A 9,557-nucleotide genomic window follows, 5' to 3' on the forward strand; every position below is an offset into this window, starting at 1 on the left:
CAGGACGTCTCGAACTCGTACCGCTGACTTGATATCCAGATTGACTAGTATTCTTTCATAAGTCGACGGCAGGTCAGACGGTAAAGAGGCCAGAGTCTCGTCAACTTGATTGGAATCAATGCACTTCTCCAAAGAGTCCAGCTGGCATTGTACCCAGCGGAACCTTCATATTGTCTCGGGTCAGCTGCGTTGTAGCTCTTCATAGTCAGTAAGCAGAGGTAAACTCACATTCCACCGGCCATTTCACTTAGCTGGGCCTCAACTTTCGCCTTGTCTTCCACCGTCCATTCTCGCATTTCCCCCGAGCTATGGATTCTCTCATGGACGTAGGCTGCGATATCTTGATCGACCTCAAAGCCCCGCAATGGTAACTCTTGCGCGGAAGATGACAGGGCATTTTCGATCTCTCGTTCTGGGCGACTCAGGAGGACTAGATGAAGATTGCGTATGGACTGAAGCTCTTTGACTATGTTCAGCAACTTTCTACGTTCCGAACATTCGTCCAGCGCATCGACTACAATGAACACGTGGTTAAAGCACCTCAGGGCGGCTACTGTTGCTTCGAGAAACTCTCCAAGTCCGGGTTGTTGACCTTGGGCTTCCGAACATCGATTACGAAGGCCGACAAGGATCTCATAAGCCGCAGGGTTCTTTGCTGCGAGTTGGGCGATGCATGTTCGCAGAAACGACTGAGCTTCTTGTTGCGACTCGTTTGAGAAATCGAAGTACGAGTAAACAACAGCAGATGCAGATGTTTGAGCTTCGCTAAGCAAAGACGTCACTATGGTCGAGCTCATGATGGTCTTTCCGGCCCCCGGCATGCCGGACAACCAAAGGCTACCCGGGTTCCCTCTCCAGTACTCGAATTCGGGCGTCTTCTTTAGCCATTCGCCGGTACCTGGCTGTCGTTTTTGGAGAGCATTTCTCAAGCTCTCCCAGACATCGGGCGGATTCAGCCAAGCAAAAATGGCCTTACTCGATTCAGACTCAACATGTTGTCTCATGAATGATTCGTGTCTATCCAGCGTGCGACGGATATCCAACACAATAGCCCTAATTCGGTCAGATTCGCGACCAGTGTGTATTGCATCATGGAATCTTACATTGACTGCGTCTGAACCGCGAGGACTACTTGTGCCCTAGTTGATGCAATATTAGCGAGAATTTGGTCGATCTTCCTTTTGCGAATTGGCCATGATATTTTGGGGTCCTTTCCTAGCAGACTGGAGATCTTGGCGACATCTTTTTGGCAACACGATACAATGTTGTCCTCTCCTTTTAACATTTCCCGCAAAGCGTGAGCATGTCCGGATTTCGGTTCGTCGGGATCGCTGTCGAGGACTACATCAAGTAGCTGATGGAGGACACGAACGAGGTCGCTCATTTCCCTCGCTAATTGCTTGTGGGTGTCCTTGGCATCCCTGAAATCTTGGTAGATCTTATAGACTTGGACAGTGGTCTTGAGCACCACATCGATCAGCTGCAAGATGGCAGCGGTTCCGCCTACTGCTTCCATGGTTTCACCCTGGACTCGCAGGTATTGTCCATGAATCTCGTATCAAGAGCCTGGAGATGGGAAGGGAGATAGTTCGTTTCTATCAGTTTAAATTGAACACAGCCCACGCTGGCTGCCTCATTGCACCCATCCATTCCGTTGACGACCACGCATCCGAATGGTGAAGAGGCAGCCGCAGGAAGGATGACATTTGGCGTGTCGAAGTAGCCTGCAGGGTTGCAACGATCCAGCGACAAGGGTCACCCGCTGCGCCGCTCTGCAGTGGGCAACTGAACCAATTCCGCGCAGGTGAATTGAGGATTTTGCGGCAGTCATGCGGCTTATGGCACGTAAATGCAGATTGGCGGGTCTGAGCCTTCTACCCCCTTGTCATCGGTCGCCATAAGCCGGCGAAAGGAGAAAACGGGCGTTGCCCAAGGATATCACGGCAGCCTGAGCTTCTCTCTTTGCCACTGCCGGAGGATAGGGAGGCTGGCCTCAATGTTGAAGCTGCATCACTGGCCGAGGCGATTCATATGATGGTGGTGCGCAGAGCGTGTGGACTTGACCGACTGTCCCCGCCATCCTTGCTTTTTGGGTAATCTGCAGCTCAGTTTGATGCCGAGATAGGAAGAGTCAACCCAGCAGGATACAGACATGATGTTGGAGAAGATCGAGATCAAGGTATCATTCTTGAAACCGAAGAGGATGCTGCCTGCTACGGTAGGACGACGCTGCTCGCCCAGCGGCCGTAAAGGCCGTATTTGTTGCCTCGAAAGATGGCTGTGCATGAGGAACAGAACGTCTTCGGGATCGAAACACCAAAGGGAAGGGTTCGCAGAAGATGGGCATATTCGAAAGGATGCGACACAGAGGCTTGAAAAAAATGAAGACTATCTATTCCGAGATGACCCATATTGCCTTCCATCTTATCCGACAGCTTACAGCTTCCTTCCCCAGATGCCTCGCTTCACGCACCAGGCGTGCCTTCCCGGAATTTAGACCCGACAGGAAGGATGGGTGGATAGATCACGTGCGCTAATCTTCTTCTGGAGTACGTGAGCACGTACTGACAGGTACCCAATAGAAGCAAACGGCCAAAGCCCCCACTGTAGCCCCACTTTCATCGCGTCGCGTAAGGCACCTTCCTTGAAGTCCCCGGTCGTAGTTTCCGCGCCAAACTTAATAGCTTGTTCCTCTTACGTCAGCAGCACCGCCCGGATGGGAGCAGGAACGACAGTGGAGAGCACCCGCACCGCACCTGCACTCAACAGAGCAGAAACCAAAGGCCAAAGCTCCTCCCGCGACCGAAGCTGCCCAGCACCGCACGCCTCGTCTTCTTCTCATTTCACCTCAAAAAACGTCGCCGAGTCAATCACTCTGCTATTTACACCGCGCAATTGTCTGCAATCCGTCCCCGTTCATCGTGCGCAGTTTTTTTGCGAATCAATTGGTTTTCCAATCCAGGAATCGTCATAAATATTGCACGAGTTCGACTGGCGCAAGCCAACGATCCACGCCATCCGAGGGCGCAAACGCCTCTACCATCACCAGATACCGTCTAGATTAAATCCTTCCATCATGGCTCGATTGGCCGAATCTCCTGCGCCGCCTAATGACACTCAGTCTGTCAAGAAACCTCAGACCACGAAGAACGGCGCATTCAACACCTTCCTCTCATCACCTGGAAAACCCTCCGGCTCACAGTCGCCGCACCCGAACAAGCGCATCAAGAGCCTCGCGCCCACTGGAACTCCCCGTTCGGATGCTTCGCGATCTCGTTCGCCGCCTTCGCAACACCCCTCTCCGCGCTTTCCTGTAAGCCCTCCGCCACGCAAGGCTTTAAGCGATACCGCCGACGACGTGGATACTGCCGACCGTAGCACACCTGCCGATACCGTTACTGCCGCTGCTCCCGCCGAGAACGAGACCTCAGAGCCGACCTCGTCCACTGCCCCAGTCACTGCCATGGAGGCTACTCCCGACGCTGAAGCCTCCGGATCTACACCGGAACCTAGTGTGCCCCGCGCTGGCGTTGTATCCTCCGTTCGCAAGACATTCTCCAATGTGGTCAACAATATAACTGGACAGCGTACTGGTACCACAACTATTACATCAACCTTTGAACAGACCATTGTGAGCCGCAAGCGCAGCAGAGAGCCGAATGGAGAGGAAAGCCCTGCACCTGCCGACAAGGATACCGATCATGAGACTGAGGCTGCCAATGGCACCGAAGGCAACACCACTATCCAGCTCGGAAACCAGTTTGAAGCCGAAGTGGAGGCTGAGGAGATTCGTGCAAAGAGCCCCGTCAAGGAGGCAGTGCAAGGTACGCTAAATATGCTTTTTGACAGGAATGATAAGGTTGATTGATTATAGTGGCTTCTCCCGCAGCAGAGGATGCTGAGATCAACGTTGCAACGTCCATTGATAACGCCGACACTGTTGAGGCTGCGCCTACCGAAAATTCCACTACGAATGCTGCGGGCGGCGAGGACATGGAGGTGGACGACCCAAAGAACGGCATGTTCGTGTTTGACAAAATCCTGGGACACCGCCGCGATCCTAACGACAAGACCCTCTTTCAAATGCACATCAACTGGAAGCACGACGATCCCACGTGGGAGACTGAACAGACTATTCACGAGGATGCCGAGGAAGCACTCTTTGCGTACTGGAACAGCCTCAAGGGTGGCAGGCTGGGTGCCATGGCCGACAAGAACCTTTGGCACGCTCTTCGGGTCGAGAAACACAAGCAGAAGCCTTCTGGCGCAGTTCAGCTCTACGTTTGCTGGATTGGCTCCCCTGAGCGATCATGGGAACCCGAGTCGCAAGTTGAGGTGTATGCCCGCCAGCACGTCGAGAACTATTGGAAGTCCAAGGGTGGACGCGAGAAGTGCATCAAAGCTGTTGCCATGCCTGTCAAGAAGGGACGCGGTCGCCCACGCAAGAACAATGCCGCGGAGTCAGATGTCGAGGTTGAGGTCTTGAAAGAGGCTTCAAAGGAGCCTAAGCCCAGAGGCAGACCCGGACGCAAGCAGAAGCGTGATGACACCGCGGCTGAAGAGTCGCAGCCTGAGAAGTCTGAAGAAGCATCCGCTGCAGAGGACAAGACCGAGCCTGCGGCCAAGGAGCAATCTGAAGCAGACGAAGAGCCCCCTAAGAAGCGTGCCCGCGGCCGTCCTCGCAAGGTTAACGCTAACGCATGAAGCTGTGGTGACTTTACAAACCGATGTGTTGACCGTGATGGACGATTTTAGACACAATAAGCTCAACAGCAAGATCGCGGCGAAAGCGACAGAGCTGAAACTTTGTCTCGAAAAGAGATGTCTGGAATGAAAGAGAGGTGTGCTGGGCAACTTCGAGGATTTGTTATGTATTATACGCGGTTCCCATTTTGTGCTCGTAGCTATGACGGTTCTCAACAGGTATCAATAAGATGACTTGGCTTCAAAGTACGCGTTCATTCGACTGGCTTGTCCCGACATTATGGCTGATCTGGACTATGGGGGAGAAAGAATCTCTTCCAGACCGCAGGAATGATTTCCATAACACATCAATGACTATTACCCGAGAAGGTGCGTCTTGCGAGTGTGACCTACCTTAGACGGTAATGGTAGAGTGAAATATCAGGAAGTGCAGTCGTCACAGCCCTTGCCAGAAACCTTCCCGTGTAGTCCTTTCTGGTATGCGTTGATAATAGTAAAGGGGCCTTGTTAGCTTTTTTGCTCAAGCTGCTTCGACGCGAGTTAACGACATAGCTTTGTCTGAGATGAACCACTACCAAAGCACTCCTACCCACGCAGCAACAATTCTTGACTTGACTGCGACTCGAAGAAGTAAGGGAGCCTTATTTGGTCAGTAGTGGTGTGGATAGGGGTGTATTCTTGTTATCAATGTTTTCGATGAGAAAATCGGTTTCTAGATCATTCATCGGTTCTTCTTAAATCTAGTCTCCCAACTCTTCTACCTACCCCGAGTTCAACACACTTGGGACGAAGGTAGTCTATTATATGCGTACTTTCAAGACGAATTCTCAATAGATTTAATTCCACCATTCCAATTCTAAGAAGCGTCGAGGGAGGGAGTGAAATAGGCTATCACAACTCGTTTGGCCATCCGTCAAACGCGGCGAGGAGTTCTCTGCTCGGGAAAATGATGGCGTGTATCTCGATTGCCATCAAGAAGATGATTAATACCAACCTTACCTAGGCACTTGGTGAGAAATGCTCATCGTGACATCACTTTCACATTGTAAGCCATCAGCAGAAGTAAGCTTACTACCATACAACTCATCCAGCTGTAATACGAGGCAAATGCAATCTTGACACTATTGTTTGCCCAGATTGGGTGATATTGTGAATTACAAGATAGCATTATGAAATAAATCGAAATAGATAAACTCCTTTTTCCTGGTTGGCCGACGTTGACCAGTTGGTATGTCCCATGGGTACAACAACATAACATCTCATTTCCCAAACAAAGCGGTATCATTGAAAGAAAGTGTTTGCCAAACCAAGCCCAAATCCGCGCTCATTGCAGTCCCATAAACTCCTGGCATCAATACACACCTACCGGTATCTCTCCTTCAGCGAAAGCGGTCCTCCATCATCTACTCATCGGCGCATAATCTGCAGGATTATAGGTATAAGCCTGCCCGTACGTCGGATACGCCTGCGGGCCCTTGACCCTATGCTGCTGCTGCTGCTGCTGCGCCGCCTCCGCCGCCTTGGCATGGGCATCCCCGCGGTGCTCTTCCTGTGTCTCGGGGTGCGTGGGCAATTCGGACGAGAAGCCCTTGTGATCGAGCGCGGGGCTGGCGTATCCGCTACTCGCCTCGGACGAAGCCATGCTCGTCGGCCGCGAGCTCTGTTGCGACGGGCTCGGTTGGCCCTGGGACCAGCGCCATGAGTTTGGGTCCGGGGAGAGTTGTGATTGTTGCGACATGGAGTCACGGTCACCGCCCTGTAGGCCCGGGGACGGCTGCGGGGGTTGCAGGTTGTTGGATGATTGTTGCGGGTGGTAGAAGTTTCCCGGGAGTTCGGCGATGAAGGATGTTTGAGGTGCGCTGTGCTGGGAGTAGAGCTCCGATGGCTGGTTCTGGTGTGCGCCGTAGCTGCCCTGCGAGCCGGGGCGGAACTGTTGCATCGAGACTGGTCTTGGGACTTGGTATGGTGTTGTGGGCGAATAGGATTCTGGTCTTGGGCTACCTTCGGGGCGCTGGTTGAATAACGGCGAGTGCGCGCCGGACATGCCCGTGCTGGTGCGGTCGGCCGGGTTGATGGTCTTCAGCTTCCCGTCCGTGATCATGGCCTGCAACACGCCCGCGTCGAGCAGCTCTGCCTTTTTGATAATCCTTGAGACCATTTCCTTGCTCGCGGCCTTGAGTTGCGCCTTGACAAAATTGACCATGGTGATGTTGCAGCGGATCTCGATATCCTCGCGCAAATACAGCCCGTCTGCGGGTACACCGAGCCCGGACATGCCAATTTCGGGCGGCTGGGGCGGTTCGACGCCGGGCTGGTTGCCGTCGATTTTGTACTTTATCCGGATGTCGATGTTCATGGGCGCGTATGTGTGCGTCTGCAGGCCCCAGGGCATATCGTGGAAGCAGCCGTTGAAGCTGATCTTGCCGGAACCCATCTTGCCGATGCCGGGGATGTACTGGATGCGCTCGGTGATTTCGTACCATGTCGAGTAGTACTCGTCAGAGGCGGCATCGCGGGGCGCCTTGATGGGCTTGTGATCGAGGACGAGGGGGTTGAGGGTGATGACCTCGGAGTGGGAGTGGAGGATGTCGATGGCGAGCTGGCGGGGGATGAAGCCCGGGATGGGAGTGACGGTCGTGTAGACCTCTTTCTTGCGAAGCATCTGTGCGGTTTGTGTCGTCGCTCTTTTAAGGGGTATCTTTGGGGTATCTCGAAGTTGTCGTCGGTTCGGAGGCGCGATGCGATGGTAATACTGTGGATCGTGAGGATCAATGGTAGATGTCTGGTCAAAAAGCTGGCTTGTTCCTGTCAGACGGCCGTGGAGAACATGTGCAAAAAGAAAGCAGACGTAAAAGCTGACGACCCAAGCAACAAAAAGCTTCTTGGTGCTGACGGAGGTGCGCCGCGCGAAGGACGGTGGTCAAGAAGACAGCCAACCTGGTTAAGGTAAAGCCAAGCCATGGCAGCGCAAGACCTCAGCCCCCCGGGCCGGGACCCTTCCACTCGCTAGCTCCGAGTCGAGAATGGATATTCGCAAAAAGCTTGGCTTGGGTGTGCTTGGTGCGCGGTGCTTGGTGGGAAACGCAAAACCACATGCATGTTCGCTGGGATGTGCTTGGATGCGTGGGATGGTCTGGTGGGCGTCTCACGTCATCTGGGCGTTGGGGGGGAGAGCTGGAGAGGGGCAGATGGGAGTCCTCCAAGGGCCTAGGGAGATGGGATCCACGGGTGCTGATGATCCGTCTCCGATTATCTTGTCCTTGGGGGCATTTTAGGTGCCGTCCACGCCGTCCCATTGCTGAGACAGGGAGTGCAGGCGGGCTCAGTGAACTTTGGAAGCCTAAAGTTGGCACAGCCAGCGTTCCCAGGGAATCTCGTAGAGGGAGAAGCCCGCTAAACTCGAGCTAAGCGAGGCGAAGGATCACTAGAGCTGCCCCATCCATGCGTGCTGGCCAATGAGAGGCGTGAATTGTGGTCCGGAGCAGATCGCTTCCGCCGCCGACTTAGGTAAGCATTTTTGTACGATTACTCATCCCTGATTCGCTACTGTACCTCCTGCGTATCTCTCTCTCATGTTTTGGCGGACGGAACCTCCCCACCAGCTCCCCCCCGCCCTCCGCTGTCGCCGTTCATCCGTCCTCCCACCCCTGGTTTCTGGCTGTCAGCAAACACCGTCAAACAAGAACGACAGGGTCTTCCGAGACATTCCCAAGAGCTGGTAGTAGCACAATGGCACCCAAGCTTCCCCTAGCTATCCACAGTCTTTCAGCTCTTTCCCCGTTTCGCAGCTGAATACCACAACGTCGTCCCCTTGAAGCCATTCCCACCAAGCTGGCTGCGACAAGAATTCACCCCCTGATCTTCCACGATCTTCGCGTTTATCAAGAGTCTTTCAAGTCTTGGGGCGTCCCAGCTCAGGGTCTGAGACGACGGCCATGTCCGGACACGACGGTGACGACCTAAAATAATCGGATCGTCTTCCTTCGGCACCGGCTAAGCCTCCTAACAACGCCGGGTCCCGCCATCACGGCACCACTGACCGCCATCTTGAGTTTGGGCCGTTGAACTCTGGGAAGGGCGCCGGGTGAGGCAGCGGGCGTTGTCGCCGCGAACGGCTGGCGATTCTTTCTTTGTGCCCTCTCCGATCGACAACAAACTTGTCGACTTCTTCAGGAGCTTGGCTTTCTTGACGCGTCGTCCGCCAGTGCATCTTCAATGAATGTCTTACGTTTTGAACGCCGCTGACTCCTGCATCTTACAACGACACCCGCCGAAGTGGATTGGGAATTGCAACAATACCGCCGGAACACCATCCAAATGACCGTGCTGGAATGACTTGCGCCATACTACGGAGGATGAACAACGATTCTGCGGTCGCCCATCATAGATGATCCCCGTTCGCGCTAGGAACGAAACATCGACCATATTCAAGGCACACACGGTCACATATAACCATATGTGGTCACCTCATTTCTCCCAAAAAACACATTGCGAAGGGACAATAAAGTTCCGCGTCGTCTCCTCGGTGGTATTTATGCTTACGAAGAAGCAGCAAAGGATCGAAGTGACCTTGGTCATCGCCAAGCGGCGCTGTTATTGAGGGTCGCATCACAGCGGAGCAGCATTTGTCACCGAGCCAGCCCCTTTCGGGCAGCTGCATGCGACACCTTGTTCTGCCGCACGAAGTATCCGTACAGGTGCTGCAGTTGAGATTCGATATCTCTGGAGTCTCAATGCAACGCACCACGTCTGCACGTACGGAGCATCATCACGGAGCACGGCAGTACTCAGTAGTACGACCTCCCTCTCTCGGCCGAAGATGCAGTCCTTCACCACCAAAGCCGCAGAAGCCG

General features: G+C 53.7%; 3 protein-coding genes across 3 annotated transcripts; 1 reads left to right on the plus strand and 2 right to left on the minus strand.

Annotated features, from left to right (window-relative positions):
• Nucleotides 1–11: 11 nt before the first annotated feature.
• On the minus strand, nucleotides 12–1,565 carry BDZ83DRAFT_95462 (uncharacterized protein). The gene is made up of 2 exons (XM_060516027.1): nucleotides 1,104–1,565; nucleotides 12–1,053 (listed from the first exon to the last, which is right to left on the minus strand). Exons 1-2 carry the CDS (start codon nucleotides 1,514–1,516, stop codon nucleotides 225–227), a joined length of 1,242 nt encoding a protein of 413 aa, XP_060359443.1. The 5' UTR covers nucleotides 1,517–1,565; the 3' UTR covers nucleotides 12–224.
• A 1,212-nt stretch (nucleotides 1,566–2,777) lies between these two features.
• BDZ83DRAFT_638380 (uncharacterized protein) lies at nucleotides 2,778–5,036 on the plus strand. The gene is made up of 2 exons (XM_060509364.1): nucleotides 2,778–3,824; nucleotides 3,875–5,036. The coding sequence occupies exons 1-2, from the start codon at nucleotides 3,077–3,079 to the stop codon at nucleotides 4,702–4,704; spliced, it is 1,578 nt and encodes a 525-aa protein (XP_060359444.1). The 5' UTR covers nucleotides 2,778–3,076; the 3' UTR covers nucleotides 4,705–5,036.
• A 1,067-nt stretch (nucleotides 5,037–6,103) lies between these two features.
• Nucleotides 6,104–7,366, minus strand: BDZ83DRAFT_589972 (uncharacterized protein; the record flags this gene model as incomplete). The annotated part of the gene is made up of 1 exon (XM_060506286.1): nucleotides 6,104–7,366. One exon carries the CDS (start codon nucleotides 7,364–7,366, stop codon nucleotides 6,104–6,106), a length of 1,263 nt encoding a protein of 420 aa, XP_060359445.1.
• Between the last annotated feature and the right edge of the window lie 2,191 nt (nucleotides 7,367–9,557).

The sequence above is a fragment of the Colletotrichum acutatum genome (genome assembly GCF_030867785.1).
Source record: "Colletotrichum acutatum strain CBS 112980 chromosome Unknown BDZ83scaffold_146, whole genome shotgun sequence".
Lineage (NCBI taxonomy): Eukaryota > Fungi > Ascomycota > Sordariomycetes > Glomerellales > Glomerellaceae > Colletotrichum > Colletotrichum acutatum.

Coding starts and splice junctions, on each gene's coding strand:
- BDZ83DRAFT_638380 (XM_060509364.1), top strand. CDS start 3,077: ATGGCTCGATTGGCCGAATCTCCTGCGCCGCCTAATGACACTCAGTCT. Junction 3,825..3,874: donor CGTCAAGGAGGCAGTGCAAG/GTACGCTAAATA, acceptor GATTGATTATAG/TGGCTTCTCCCGCAGCAGAG.
- BDZ83DRAFT_95462 (XM_060516027.1), bottom strand. CDS start 1,516: ATGGAAGCAGTAGGCGGAACCGCTGCCATCTTGCAGCTGATCGATGTG. Junction 1,054..1,103: donor GCGGTTCAGACGCAGTCAAT/GTAAGATTCCAT, acceptor TGACCGAATTAG/GGCTATTGTGTTGGATATCC.